The 16,090-nt window shown below is 37.4% G+C and overlaps 1 protein-coding gene across 1 annotated transcript in view; it reads right to left on the bottom strand.

Moving 5' to 3' along the window:
* col14a1a (collagen, type XIV, alpha 1a) overlaps positions 1 to 16,090 on the bottom strand; it is a 119,841-nt gene that overhangs the window by 2,382 nt on the left and 101,369 nt on the right. Inside the window, exons 41-47 of the mRNA XM_041988851.1 lie at positions 10,045 to 10,098; positions 9,866 to 9,937; positions 7,451 to 7,486; positions 6,242 to 6,308; positions 5,890 to 6,081; positions 4,484 to 4,561; positions 3,270 to 3,425 (exon numbers count right to left, since the gene is read on the bottom strand). Of these exons, the coding sequence (XP_041844785.1) occupies positions 3,270 to 3,425; positions 4,484 to 4,561; positions 5,890 to 6,081; positions 6,242 to 6,308; positions 7,451 to 7,486; positions 9,866 to 9,937; positions 10,045 to 10,098 (655 nt within the window). The remainder of the gene's footprint in view (positions 1 to 3,269; positions 3,426 to 4,483; positions 4,562 to 5,889; positions 6,082 to 6,241; positions 6,309 to 7,450; positions 7,487 to 9,865; positions 9,938 to 10,044; positions 10,099 to 16,090) is intronic.

Genomic DNA, 16,090 nt, shown 5'->3' with positions numbered 1-16,090 from the left:
TTCAAAACATTGTTTTACACAAACATTTTGATATGTGATGCGTTTTGTCCAACAGGAACATTTTATCTCCTATTTTAAACTATTCAGTTTATGGTCTGAGATCTTCCTCCATTATTCAATCTTTTTTATGTGAAATCTACTGACTCCACTTGCAACTAAACAGTCCCAGAGCATGATGTTACCTGTCACTATGGCAGTCCTCTCCTTTGCAGGTTTATAAGTACTTTGCCATTATCAAAACCAATTTCCAATTAAATAAATTACTGTGTTCACTCATTATGTAAGACAGGAAGTTAAGGAGCTTTCCAGGTCAATTTTGGGCTTTAATGATGACTGAATTAATAATTCCTGAGGTTTTATTTACATTTCAGTCTATTTCTGTTACTGTACTGAATTCAAACGATCCTTGAATATTGTTTTTTCTGATAATGATTATGTATAATCAGTCTGCCCAGAGCAGTGGTTCAAAGAAATCACTGAAAGCCCAGCACTGTTTGACTAGGATGACGGTATTATTTCCTTTATTTCAAGCAGCACTGAGACTTATTCTGTTCAGATCCCTGGTCTGACAAGTCAACGTTACTATTCACATAGATTTAAACTGCAAATAGAAAAAAAAAAAAAAAACCAACTAAACTGAGCAATAAAAATCACAAAAAAAGCAAAGTTGTAAAGGAAAAAGAACACTTCCTGTATTTTATTACGGTTTTTCTCTGAAGTGGCCAGAGAGGCTGCATTTAATGTCTTTATGGCTGGGAGTACCAGACAGAAGTCTTAAGTAACAAAATAAAAAATATATAAATAAAAAAATAAAGTTGACTCTTCTGGTAATTCTGGTTTGATGGATGAAGTAATGTCTCATCCATCAGTTACTTTTAGAAGATGATGCATCATCAGGGCAACTTGTCAGGAGCTGTTAAACGAGTATCATCCCAAGACACACTGCAGAGCCCTTCAACCCCTTCTTAAAAAAAATATTCAACGATGTTGAAGCATTTGTGCACGTTATTAGAGCTCAATGCAGCTTTGGCTTTTTACCTTCCTAATCCATCAGCATGGGCATGACTGCATAAACCTCACCGTGGGGCAACAGTAAAAGTCAGATCACTCTCCAGTTCTCTGAGAGAACAATAACAATCTCAGAATTGAAGGTTCACATGATCAAAAGTTGGTTTATAAAATGCAAAGACTGATCAGGATCAGATCATTTTAACTTCTATATGAATCTATACATACAAACATACATACAGAAGAAACGATAACTCGAGAATGTAATTCTTATGTAATTAAATGCTCTGAGAAAGTATTTTAAAATGGGAAAAAATATATGGTTGATTTATACTGAAAACAAAATTTGACTTCTATTGTTAGGAAAAGAGAGACAAAATTAGGACATAGCTTGGTTTAGGTAAACAGCAGCAAATACTGCATTAGCTAAGCTCTGCATATTTTGTTTTTTGACCACACTCAAGACAATATTCCAGTCAAAATGTTATTCCACCTTTCAGCTCCCAGATGCTGGTCTGCTGTATAAACTATGTGCATGGGCCCCTGTGTTCTTTTGTCTACAGCACAGCTTTCATACTTCTTTCTACACGCCTAACAACTATAACACAGTGATTGAAAACATGTTTCTCAATCAGACAAATCATCACATTTGTGTTTGTTTTGTACTGTCACATGAATAAGATTCACTCATCCAGTTCCTTAAAATTTTCTCATGTTAATCCACACTTTCCTATAAATACTTCATCTTGTTTTAGGCTAAATTAGCAGATATATGTTTTTTATAAACAACTGACTTTAAAAGATGGATGTAGCCAGTCACTCTCAGAAGTGAACTGATGAGGGAGTACCATGGGCGACTGTAGCTCAGGAGGAAGAGTAGTCATATTCCAACTGGAAGGTTGGTAGATCGAGGCTTTCCCTCACTACAAGTCAAAGTGTCCTTGGGCAAGACACTTTACCCCACGTTGCCTCCAGATGTGCCTATGGGTGTGTGTGAATGGGTAAAATGTGGTGTAAAAAGCATTGAGTGATCAAGCTGACAGGCTATATTAAGTAGAAGTCCATTTATGAGTTCCGACACATTTTTGAGGACCTGCTCATACAATCCTTTACCACCAAACACAGAGCATTTTAATCAAACTTTGATGCAGCCTGCCAAGCCCTACACTCTCTTCAGGGACAGCACAAGATAACACCTTGTTGAGAGAAGAAGGCAGATTCTTGTCTAGAAGGTCCCTGGCATCCAAAAGCACCTATAAGGTTGGTACATTGGGACTTCAGGGGTCCATTTTATTGACAGGAATACTGAAGTTATGTAATTGTAATAGATTTGTTTTTCCAAATAGTGACTTGAACTTTGGTATTTAAACACCTTTTTTAAATATATATATATATATATATATATATATATATATAATATTTTAACAGAGGATACAAAGTACTACTAAGTGACAGATTATTACTCTAACTCTTGAGTTGTAACTGCCCCTAAAAGCCACTGGTATTAGCAGGAAATTATAGTTATAGCTTTTCCTATTAATGTTACACTCTAAAACCTTGAGTAAAACAAAGGTAATGTAGATACAGTGGGGCTTGTAATTTACTGAAGCAATAGAGAAATTATAATGCAATTTGGACTTGTCTATTAACCACTACCTGATAGCTGATCTCATTTTAACATCACTGGATGCAATGTGAAAGCAAGCGGAGGACAATGTGGTCCTTTTAGGAGTTTTTTTAATAACTTAACATGTGTACTTTTAGAAAAGGAAAAAAAAAAGATTGGTGTTGGTAGAAACATCAAAGTGAGTCATTAAACCAAGAGATGAGATCATGTAAGATGTGTCTATTTCTTTATATAAAGTCTGTAAGACAAACACTGCTCATATGATCAATTCATTTTTAGGAATTCAGACTTTTAACTTTTAGTAAAAAAAACAGAATGAGAAAGCCTCAAAGATAAATATTTTTGTCCAGTCTGTCTGCACCCCTTCAAGACTTCATAACAATAGTTCACAAATGAATGGGTGGTGTCACTCCAGCTACATCCATCTTTTACTTTTAGTCTATTATATAAACTATTTATAACACTCTATAATGTGGTCATAACCATATAGATGTGCTAATTAAAATAGTAATCAACAACTGTGACTCCAGTTGGCTCCTGTAACTAGATAATAAAGGGATGCACCATTTAAATGCTGAATAAAATGGTTCAATTAAACATACTAGTTCTTAGATAAAAGGTGAATCATGTTTACCTCCGACGTTATATCCCAGACATGAATTCTGGTCACAGTACCCCGGTGGGCCAGCTGCTCCCATGGCTCCTGGATTACCTGGCCTACCCGGTGTTCCCGGATTACCAGGCCGGCCAGTTGGGCCCTGGCTGCCTGTCCGTCCTTCACCTGGCAAGCCTGAAGATGAATGAAAACTTTGGTGTTTTAAGACGATCAAGTACATCAAGTAGTTTGACATTTGGTAGAACAACTCAAGCTGTGAAACACTTGGTGAGAGGGATACAAAAGGGGCAGAAAATAAGCTGAAAATGCCCCATCCATGGTATATCCTGTCACCGTACTATCACCCCTTCAATCTCTTTTAAATCCCCCTGTCTGCGGCTGTAACAACATGACATAAAATATTGGTGGGTTGCAAATGTTTGCTTGCCATTCCTGCATTAGGGAGCTGATAGTGAATGCCTTGAGTGCAGGAGCAGGAATAACACAGTTCTTAGCTGAAATGGAGCCACAGGCTTCTGTTTTATATTTTCACAGGAGAAACGGCTCCATTAGGGCACGGTTTAGTAGTCAGCACAAATATGTAATCAATGTTTGGAGGGGAACTTCTTTTGCCAAGTGCTAAAATGATCATACCACAGATATTCTAGAAAAGCACAGCATAAAGACTTCCTTTTTCAAATATCGGACTGTGTGTGTGTGTTTTTTTTTCTTTACCGTTATCTGATCATAGAAACTTTTCAGGAAGTTTTGTGCTTTGTGCTCGTTCTGCGAGTATTGATCGCAGTAAACAGAAAATCCCAGCACTGACATATTTTCATAACACAAACTTCAAATTCCACACAGCGCTCAGAGAAATCAATACAGAGAATTATATTCATGGCCCAAAATGTCTGCTTGCACTTCTCACAAAGAGATTTGATAAAGTGAAGGAAATACAAAACACATTAGTTTGTGGACTCTTAATTTCCCCGTTTAATATTTCAAATGTTTTTGGTTTTGTTCAGAAGCAGTGCAACAGAAAACATCTCACAAACTGTGGGTTTGCTGCAGATACAGACTGTAAAGACCGAAAAGAAATGTTCAGGATCAGATAAGCTCTGAACTGTCTCACCTGAAAACAGATACATAACCTCAAAAATGTTATTTGAGCTTTGAAGCTGTACAGAAAATGCAGGCAGTGAAATCAGTTATTTAAGCTTATAAAGCACCCCCAGAACTGGGTTTTATCTTACCAGGAGGACCAGGTGGTCCTCGAGGGCCCTGGTTCCCAATCCCTTGACTCCCCCTTTCTCCCTTCTCTCCGGATGGACCTGAAAACAGAGTTAAAAAATGAAGAAACACATCTGTGTAAGGTTTTATTAGATGCTTCCAGTAACAATTCTGAGATATTTAAACACAACTTGAGTGTTCAGTTTCTACTTTCTACTTTACATTTTCAGATAATCACTTTTTTATAACTTATCAGTGGGGTTTGCTAAAAATGTCTGCAGGTCAAATGATCTAAAATACCACAAAAAATAAAGAAAACGGTCCAAATGTTTTCAATTTATCTACCAATAATGATTAAGTCTTCTCAAATTTATCTTGCAAACCTAAAGTTTGCTGTCTTTAATTTACATGTATAGGTATTTAACTTCATAAATAAACCCAAAAGTGTTTTTCAAACACCTCTGATGTGAATATCAGTCTCACTTTTTTTCTTTTCTAAGTGAACTGAATAAATAATGTCTCAGTGAGAATGATACAGTGTAGGACAAACTCAGTCTGCTCTGTGCTGTTGTTCAGTGATGCAGCTGTTAAAATGACCTCATGGAATATATTTCATACATTTTACTATTAGAGAAACACATTAAACTGATCTGTGGATTTTCTGTCCTGCTGCTTTTATGACCATCTTAGCTGCATGCAGAGATGCTGAGGAGAAAACATGTTCAGTCTCTCTATGAATCGGTCATTTGATACTGACAAATAAACTGGTTTATGTTGCAAAGCTTTTGTCCTGCATTGACCATCTTTTAGCCAGAAACATACTCTTGGGCTAACTGGTTTTAGTTCAGCCCATAAAATGTTAAAACTGTGTGTGGTTTGTCTATGTGTGTGTGTGTGGCAGGCTGGTGGCTACAGATCATAAATTTCACTGGAGAGAATCAAAGGGTCTGAGCTGCTGAAGAAAACGCATCAATGCTGGACACTTCCTGACAGACAGACAGTTCAGCTGCTCTCAGCTCTTCTTGCCCTCTGTGTGTGCAGGCTCGTTCAGTACATGGTTCTGCAGTGTGGTTTGCGTGTTTCAGTGATGAATAAGGAGCCTCATAAAGGCTATTTGTCCTCTGAATGCCTTGTGGCAGAAGAATGACCTCATGCATACTGAAGTTACTGTTTGCTGGCCTGAACTACTGGTTTGTCTGGTGAGTCTAGGAGTGGGTCAGATAATGAAATGCAGAAAACAAAGTTAAACCATCAACTTTGGAAAAATTTCTTGATCAATATCATGTCTATCCTTTATGTTTATTTTTAAATGGAAAATTATTGTAAGGGACCTTAAACAAGACAAACTTCCCTATGGGGACTGGAAAGCGTATTGTATCATTAACTATTTTCACTCATGAACACATCTTTAAACATCGTCCCGTCTTACCTCTTTGTCCCGGTTGGCCGTTCTGACCGCTAGCACCAGGGAAGCCTGGCCTGCCAGGTGGACCTTGCTCACCCTGTGGACCCGGGGCGCCTCTCCTACCTGGTTCTCCAGGTGGTCCCGGTACTGTTCGCACAGATACTGCTGAATGGACGGGGATCTGGTTCAGGATGGAGTTATACCGAGATAAATGGCCTGCAAGAGGTGACATAGAGCAAAAGGAACTTTTTTACATTTTGAGTTGTTTTAAATTTTTGTTTTTTTAATGTTTTATGACAAATATTACAAAGTTAAGCCGTTAAAGTGCTAAAAAAAACCAAACATTTTCAGCAAAGAAACAATACTTTTTACTCACTCTGGATGAGCTGTTCACACACTTGCAGAGCAATAGCTCTAACTGCAGCTTGGGACTGCACATCACCCTGAAGAACAAACACAGAGTTTAAGATTTAATGCTACACACAACAGATTGTTACCACAGGAACATAAACCTCCAGACCTTGTGGTTGATAAATTGGTGGGCGGGTGTTTTAGGGGTTTTAAAGCCCTCTCTACCTCTGTTCCATTCTTTAACATTTGTATTGGATAAAACCAATAAGAAATTTCAAGAAAGCAGCACAGGATTTTAATTACTGACACAAGTAAATAATAAAAAAATAAAGAAAAAATATTTGGGCTTAGTGCATTTTTAGACTTTATATTAACAATAAAAGAAAGATAAAACCATCATAGAAAAATATAGTTTGCTGTTGAAACAGAACATTAAGAACGGCTGTTTGTAGCTGTTTCAGAGGACAGAGTTAAGGTCCTTGGGTGACTTCATTGCTTAATACTGAATACAAAAACTTAATACGTCTGAATCTTTAAACATTTAGCATGCTGAGCAATAATGTCACTAAATAACTTGAGCTATATAACTGTTGGACTTTAAAACCCAGAAAGAAATCATTTGAAGATTAAAATGTGTTTATTATTCTGCTACATAAAAAAGCTGCATAAAATTGACACTGAAGTCATTTTCAAGTCACTGAAAATGCTAATCAGATTCTAACCAGGTTAACTAACAACAAGACCACCACTCTCAAGAGAAAATCCTTTCATGTACTTTACCAGAGATTTTCATGTGGGGCGTAGGACAATTAACTGCAGCAGAGTACAAATGTCCCCAGCAGTTGATTAAATGAAGCTGGAACAGGAATTATAGATTCGATTCAAGCTGGCAAGTGGCATGTCTCTCAACCCCTCGGCAATGATGGCCTCGCTACCGTGTCAGCAAAAATACAGAGCCCTGCTGCAAATGTGAACCATGATTTGATTTGGTTTGCTTTAAATGAGGTTGAGGGAGTGGAAGGGAAATAAAGTGAATGTTTGTGCAAAAGCCAAATGGGAAGCATTGACTGTTCTGGAGAGTAATGCAATTTCTTCTAAACAAGGGTGTGAAGCATAAGTGAGTAATTGTGAGAGTTTTACTTCAGCAGAATAACAGTATTTCCACTGCAAAAATGGAGCAGTAAAACTTGATTTGCTCCAACAGTGGCTCAAGTGTGCGAGGGGAACAACTTACTCTTTCTCCCTTATCACCTTTGGTACCAGCAGGACCCTGAAACATAAAAACATAGAAAGACAGTAAACAAACAGTGAAGTGTTATTTCCCTCTCTACTCTAATGTCATCAACACATCACTGTCCATCTCAGGTTTCCTTTATGCCACTGTGGCTGCATTAATACAAAGCATGCAGAATCGTGGTGTCCTATTTATAAATGTTACTGAGCAGAAAAACTGAGAGCTGCATCTGTGCTTTGGATGAACTTGCTCTTTGCTATTTTCACCACTATAAACCAAGGAGATGCAATATACACATAGACTCCAAGCCCTGCCAGGCTTGTGCATATCAGAGTGTAACACACTGTAATCTAGAGACATATAAAAGAAATATTTCCTGGCTACAGAACCATGTGCTGATATGATAAATATCACTTGTAACAGCTTTTGAATAAAGGCTTGTTTATCTTGGGAAAACATGCCCTTGACCACAGACTAGTTTGTGTGTGAGGTTTGATGGGCAGAGAGGGATAAAGATGTGTATAATGCCTTGGATATTATATGCATATTATACTGCAGATGACTGAAGGGCCTTTCCAACATTTGACACAGTAGCTGAACTGAGGTACAGGTCTCAACCATAAAAATCTGGTCATGGACCAGAATGACACAAGCGTCTTCCTGGACACATAAATGTCTGCTATCTTATCTAAGGGGGACATGGAAAAACCAAGTCAAATAAAGGAGCCAAAGTGCATTGGAAGGACATCAAAATCCCATAAAAGTATGACTTCATTTATCATTTAATCAAAACTGTCTTCACATTATGCCATGCACAAGCAGAGTTTATCCAAAGTGCAGAGAAGCTTTGTTTTTATGTGATATTTTAAAATCAAAGTACTTTACATTTTTAAACTGCATTAGAGAGAAACAGCCCTTCAAATGTGAGCGCGTAAAACAATCCAACTATTTTCATTATTAATTTTATTTTTTTCATAACTGACAAAATAAGCCTACTTGCTACTGAGTCTAAGAAGATAAGTAGAAAAAAAAAACCATCTTAGGTGGCTGACTAACTGGACATTGCATTTAGAGACAGTATCTGATCTGGATCAAACACACCTGGACACACAGGACATCTGAAAGAGCTTCGACAACATGGCAGACTTGTAGGTACATCTGATGACAGCCATGCTGAGTTCTAGCTAAGATGTGGGTCAACTAAACTGCAAACCAAATCTAGAGTTTAAACAAAGCTGTTATGGTCTTCTCCAAGTTTTTTGAATGCTGATCTTGATAGATGCAACATAAAATTTCTAGATGTATTGTGTTATTTCTAAAACAGTTTTGACATTAGATGTAAACTGTCAATATTGCAGCTTTACATGCTATCCAGGCCTCAAAAGGTTTCTGGTTTAGTTCAGACATATATGTAGGTCTGACTCACAAAAACAGGGGGTGAATACAAAATTTTCCACCAGATTTAACTTGCAGGTGCAGAAAGAGGACTAAATCAGCAATTCAAAATACATTTAAAGTTTGATGAAAAAAAGAAAAAAAAAGGAAAGAAAGTCAAGAAAGTCAAGAAAGAGACTCTCTCCCTTAGAAATAGAGTGAGAAACTTGATCATCCAGAAGGGGCTACTAGATGAGGTGGCTCTGGACGCTTCCCTGGTGAGGTGTTTTGGGCACATCCCACCAGGAGGAGACCCTAGGGAAGACCCAGGATGTGCTGGAGGGACTACAGCTCCTGGCTGACCTGGGAAGGCTTCGGGATCCCCCCAGATGAGCTGGAAGAAGTGGCCGGGGAGAGGGGGAGTCTGGGCTTTTCTACTCAGGCGGGTGACCCTGCGACCCGATCCCAGATGAGCAGCAAGAAATTGGATGGATGGATGGAAAAGTAGGACTAAATGACTGCTAATATATTATACATATATTATATATACACGTGCAAACATTCATAAAGGGGTTGTCTGTTTTCTCTGTCACAGACATGAGACAGATGAAATTTCTCATTTTTGTGTGTGTGTGTTTGTGTAGCGGTGTGCGAGTTATGGAGGGAGTAAGTGATTTATAGCTTGACTCTCTGAGCCAAACTTGTTGCTGGCCTGCAGAGTTGACCTGAGACAAGATTAGCTGTCACCAACATCTCAGTATGGTCTATTCCTGTTAGAATTACACACTGTTTAGAGCCCAGCATCGTCTCTTTAGCATCCTAAACAAAATCTGACCTGATGCAATTTTGGAAAAAAAGCCGAGTCATAATGTTTTGCCTTTTCATTTATTAATCCAAAGACACAAAGATTTGTCTTCTGGACTAATAAAAACCTTGTTATTGTAGAAATAACATACTGTTTGACTAAATAATATGATTTGTTCAAAATATATAAAGACGATGAGTCAAAAAAATAAAAATGAAACAATGAATTTTTCTTACAGGAAGTCCTTGATCCCCTTGAGGCCCTGCTGAACCACCTGGTCCTGGAGCTCCTGGAGCCCCTGGAGCTCCCTAAGAGAAGAGAGACATTTACAGAGAGAGACAGATGGAGAAGGAAGGTGACTGGAGGCAATTTTCCAGGCCCAGATATGATGAGAATAAGAAGAAAACAGACTTACAACAGGTCCTGGAGGTCCTTGTCGTCCCTGTGGTCCATTGTTACCCGTCAGACCCTGATAGTTTTGTGAAATACATGCATTTAGTAAATCCCATAAAGGTGCTCATGATTAATTGTTGGCTGAATTTCGTTCCACTAAACGCAAAATTGACACAGACACACGTTAAAAAAATAAATAAATAAAAGAAAACTTTTGTATCTTTTATTTTTGTACAGACAGAAAATCTAACCACTGCTGCCTCAAATCGAATTTTTTTTCCTGAGATAATAAAAAACACGTACATTCTCCCCAACTGAAAGCTGTACTAATCTGTATGTTGGTTGTCTAAAAGTGTTTAAAAGCATCTCTACCATGTAATGTCTTCTCCACAATGCTGTTTTTTCTAAAGTTCACATTAATATGAAACTGCAGCTTTCATCTCTGATGCATATGAACAGTTCCTTAGGCCATTTGTCTGGTTATAGTATGTATAATAACATGATATATAACCACATGATGATGGCTTTGTTCATGGGTCATTCAAGCTAAACAAACCCGGTGCTATTATTAAACAGTTTGGAAGCAGAACCCAGCACTGGATTGTTGGAAAACAGCTTAACCTGAGATCCGGCTATGACTTTTATTTCAGTTTGGATGTCTGTTGAACTTTGTGGTCTCACATTGAAGATGATTGCCTTTCAATATGGACACTGTCCTCAATTCAGCCTTTGCGAGAACAAATCATGGATTGAAAATAAGAAATTTTGTGAAAATGAATCATATGAGATAGAAGATGACATGGTCTGTGATGGTGAGGAAATCCCCCTTCAAATTTCTAGTGTTTCAAAAACAGCTACAACCTCAAGCTCTAATTCGTATGGTACATTTAACTCTCCACATGTGTGAAGTCTGACTGCACAACAATCAGTATACAGGAGACTGGACAACATATGCAGAACTTCACTGAGAAAGCAGAGTTGTCAACTATTCTACAGTGAGTCTCTCTGCTTCAATACGGGATACACCTGTTTTCATCAACCAGTGGTTCCCAAACTTTCTGAGCCACGACCCCCAAGAAACGTTGGTGTGCATGAGCTCCCTCAGGTGATGATCTGGTGACACCCTTAAATTATCTTTGGACCCCTGTGGAGGTTAGGACCCGTAGTTTGGAAAAGGCTGCCTTAATGGGACTCTTTAAAATCTTTCAAGGGCACAATTGGAACAAGAAGAATTACAGTAAAACCGTGGGATTGCACTATAAACACACTCCAATAAATCATTTTAAAACATTTAATTGAATTTTTATAGGGAAATATTTTATCCATTCATCACTAGAAAAAAATTAATAAAAATTTGCTTACACCATCTTTCCAGCTATGTTGTAATCCTTGTTTTATCAAATATTTGCTGTTTTGTGTCTAAATAAGAAACCTCCTACCTTCTTTAATAGATGACAAGCACACATTAGAATCCAAGCACCAACAGTTTAAGGTCTAACCCAGGGATCTCACACTTTAGATGCTTCCCTGCTTCAACACACCCGATTCAAATGAATGGATTCAGCTAGTCAAGATCTACAAAATGACCCATTAATTTAGGTTATGTATGTTGAAACGGGAAAAATGTTAAACCCGAAGGACAGTGGACTGAAGTTTGAGATCCCCGGTCTAAACTATAATCTGAAAATAAGGGGGCAGACTAATCTAATTCCAGTTTTCAGATACATACTCAAATAAACGTAAACAGTATGCAAGTTCTCTCTGTGATCACCTCTGTAGACATTTTGCTCATTTTAAATTTCCTGTGCAAAGGATCATGATGCACATTTCAAATGAGAACTGCACCTTCTCCATGTTGGACAATGTCCAAGTCATCTATGAGCATGCATCTTACAGAAGACGTGGAGTTTCTCAGATTCTGTGATAGAAACCGAAGACAAAATCTAGACTTATTCCTTTGCTTGATCCATTTTAAGGTGATACGTACAAATAAAACATCCATGAGACATTTACGGTTGTTTCAGCTGATCTAACTGGCCGCTGCAGCAAACTTTTATCCAGACTTGTGCTCTTTTTAACTTAGAGCCAGGTTGTCTTTGGCTTGTACACATCTCATAAAAAAGTTTTATAGAGCATGTATTTCCAAAGAATCAGCGAGATACTGAGACAGTTAAACTGTGAATCAATAAAAGGCTGGCTCTCCTGCTCCTTACTGTACAACACTAGCTGATACACAGTAGTTGCTGGTGGTAACCACTATTAAATGGATACTTGGTTCGGTGAATATTGGTTTGAAAAAAACTACGTCTACCCTCTAATTAAAGTTTAATTAAACTTGATTAACTGACCTTCTGTTTTTAGTCCATTAAACTCAGCCCAAGCGTGCTGCTGGACACCTCAGAGCTAAATTTGAAACAATTAATGCTTTGTTTGAATATCTTATAAATTATAATTAGCTCTTTGATTCTTCAATATATACTGTGGATTTTTTTTCCAATGGTCTGAAATAGCCTAATTACAAATACAAAATATGCACTCATTTGATAAAATAAATAACAAAGATCAGTTCCAGTCAGCGCTGCAAAGAAGGTGTTATCTCTTTATTGAAAGCAGCCAGGTAGGTTGGTAATTTATACTTTTTATAATTATTGTACTGATAAATCACTCAGGGCAGACTTGTAATGTAAAAGGAGGACTGTATTTGGTTCAATTTAAAGTTATTTAGTAAATTAAATATTAAAAAAATAAAGAAAGAAAGAAACTGTTTCCCGTGCCTGGTGGTCAATAATTGTTTTGTGTGTATGTGTGTGTGTGTTTTTATTCTTTTGTTATAATCACACTTTCAGGCTCAAAGAATTCAAAGACTATTAGATAAAATCTCTAAAAAATCTAGAAATGTTTTAAATACAGATAAGCTTTTAATCAAATAAACATATTCTGGGATGATTCAATTTGTGACTAAATCTATCGTCCTCACCTGCTAGAACTTCTGGTTGCAGAAATATACTCGTTTAACTATGGGTGTGCACTTTTTGAGGCACAGGGCTCAAAGCGTTTAAAGACCCACTCAAATGCTTTTTCGGAACTATTTAAAATGTTCTCAGTGGTCTTTAAACTGTGATTATGAAGTTTTTGGTAAAAATCACAAAATCTGTACCCTTTTCCAGGACCAGCAGCTCATTAGCAATGCGCCTCTGAGTTGTGGGCGGAGTCAGCGCTGCTCAATGCTGCATGGACATGTGAACACATGAAAAACATGATTTTCACCAGAGTGGGTCTTTAACCATTTTTTTTTTTTTTTTTTTTTTTTGGATTAAGAAAAGACAGTTTTTATAACACATGTTCACATTTCATAGCTGTTAAAAAAACGTGGTAGAAAAGAGTTAAATTAATGTTTTGTAGTGTTTTTATTAGGTGAGATATTAAGGAGTGATATTTATAATGCGGGTGGAATTATTATTATTTTTTTATATGTTTTGCTGCATAACAATGCCAACGAATAGGAAAGTTACCTGCATGTGGGAACAGTTGACAGAGCTTTCATTCAGGGGAATGTGTGATAACGTGCATGTAAATGAACTTGGAGTGCTGATGAGGACACTGTGGGAATTTTGGGAAAGTAATATGTGTTCCACTAAGACAAAAGCATACTTGCTATGCCTCTCACCCCTATGCCAATAAATTGATCTCTAGAGATTTCAACCATACCTCTCCCTCTCTGCTATACTTTAACTTTCCAATAGCTTGCCAAGTGATTTTTATCTATCTTCAGTTAGTTAGTTATGCATTTACTTGCTTTTCCTGAAAGATGTATACTGTCATAGTATTATTTCTCTTCAGCATCATTCAATATTAAGTGATAATCTCCAACCTGCTTTGATGGGTATCTTAACATTTGCCACACTTTACAGCAACCTTTACAAAGTCTGATAATAATTTTTTAGTCTGTCAAATGCAACTGGAGCATAAAAAAACCTTGCGAACTAAAATATAATCTGAGTTATTTATTTTTTTGCTAAAGTTCATGAACTCTAAACCTACCTGGCACAACTCTAGCCAAAATGCAAATGTCCTCTAGGAAACTACATGACAGGCGTGAAAACTGTGCATGACTTCTTCTAACAAGTACCACTGAGGGGAGGAGAGCCCTGACTTCTTTCAGCTAGCACAGACAGCAGATGGATTATGTGCAGAATCTTCCACCTCTCTGGGAGTCAGGCCAAGAACAGAACTATTCTGTTATCATATTACCTCTCTAGTCAAAACCATCTTTTTGCTGCCTGCTGATGCCTTACCCAGTGGTTGCATTTTTTTGGTATTTAAAGCTCAGTCAGGCATAGAAAGCTTCGATTCCACTGTCAGCCTTGACTAGAGCCAGCTGGCATCATAAAGCAGTTTCAACAACTGGGGGAAGATTTGGGAAGTTTTATGAAGAAAAATAAAGCCAAACAGACAAACACAGCTGGACAATTAGATATTGTACACTGCTGAAAGAGTACTGCAACTACAGTTATATGTGGAAATATCTGCAGACTGATATAGATGGATAACTATTATGATAGATAAAATAATTGAAGATATACTTATGTAACAAATATGTGCTTAAAGTGCACACTCATCTTTAAAATGGTGGGGAGGGGAAGTGTTACAGAGATGTTGTGTAACATTTTCTGTTGTTTACTGGCCTATAATCATGTCTGCATGTATTTATGTGTTATCATTGTTGTATTATGACCTCCGCTAGTGATCTAATACATTCTCATAAACAAAGAACTTTAGATTTGTTTATGCATGTGACGGGTAAGCCGGTAGGGAAGCACCATGACGGTCTGCCATTTTGAAACTACAGCAAGAGACAAATAGCACCAACGCGAGCCAGCGCACAGTGACTGAGACACGGGAGGAGAAGATAAATGTAGAGACTTACCATCCCGGCAAGTTGGAAAATCTGTTAAATTGTCAATCACAAAAATATAGGACCATGCATATGCAGCAGCAGCACAGGAGCCGTTTTTACCTTCTCCAAGAAAGCGAAAAAGGACATTTAAAAGGCAGTGATGCAAAAAAAGGAGGATCATTGGTCTAGCCTTACCCAGGTGGAAGGAACTCAAGAAGGAGAAAGATTTTAAAAGCAATGCTGAAGTTGCCAGCTTTCTCCTCGACAAATAAGTCAACGGTACTGCCTAAATGAGCCTAAAGCTAACGTTTCTCCCTCGGTTTTTGTTAGAAAGTGAGGAGTTAGAATGCAATAGATGTTAGAATGCGATACAGGATTCCAACATTAGATGGAAGTAATTTTTACACAATGTTCCTTTAAGAAGTTTTGAAGCAGCATACAACATAAAACAAAATGTAAATGTAATGCAAAACACATGGAGGCAGTGTGAGGGGATGGTTGGGAATTGTTTTTAGTGGCATTAGTTTACTAGTGTTTTTTAATCATGTTAAAAAAAAGGCAAATTCATCTGAATAAATTCAGCTTCTCAAATTCAGCCAAATACTGCAGAGCTGATTAGATGTTTCTCCACAGTACAGATGGATAACTACCAAACACATGGTGTGTAAACAACTCCCAATTCTTTTGAAGGTAAACTGGAGTCTTTTGTGGTGGTTTAGTAAATCATCTGATCTCAACCTGACCCTGCATCGTTTTATTTGCTGAGGAAAACAATTACAGACACAGTTGCAGCCAAGACCTGGAAAAACATCAGAGAAGTAAAACCCACTCTGTGGGCATGTGCTTTAGACATCAGGCAATGGTTTTCCACAAAGTATTGTTCATTTAGTATTAGAAAGTAAGTTTCCAATCTATAGTTTTGTTTGTTAGCCCTTGAAAAAGCTAGTTTACATCGAAAGATTTCAACCTGTGAACAATAAACAAATGCTGCATCTTCATTTACAACATGCTTGAACAACAATTTTCAAGGACAAAATCAATCATTTAAAGGTAAAAAATTAAAAGTCTAACTAACCTCTAATTATTTTATTCAGAGTTTCCAGTTTCATTCAGTTTCAACCTGATTAAAAAGATTTATTGGAGAGTTTTGTTTTTCTAAATAAATAAATAA

This window comes from Melanotaenia boesemani, chromosome 6, assembly GCF_017639745.1.
Source record: "Melanotaenia boesemani isolate fMelBoe1 chromosome 6, fMelBoe1.pri, whole genome shotgun sequence".
Classification (NCBI taxonomy): Eukaryota; Metazoa; Chordata; class Actinopteri; order Atheriniformes; family Melanotaeniidae; genus Melanotaenia; species Melanotaenia boesemani.
The sequence above is the reverse complement of the archived record's forward strand: the minus strand, read 5'-3'. Positions and strand labels throughout refer to the sequence as shown.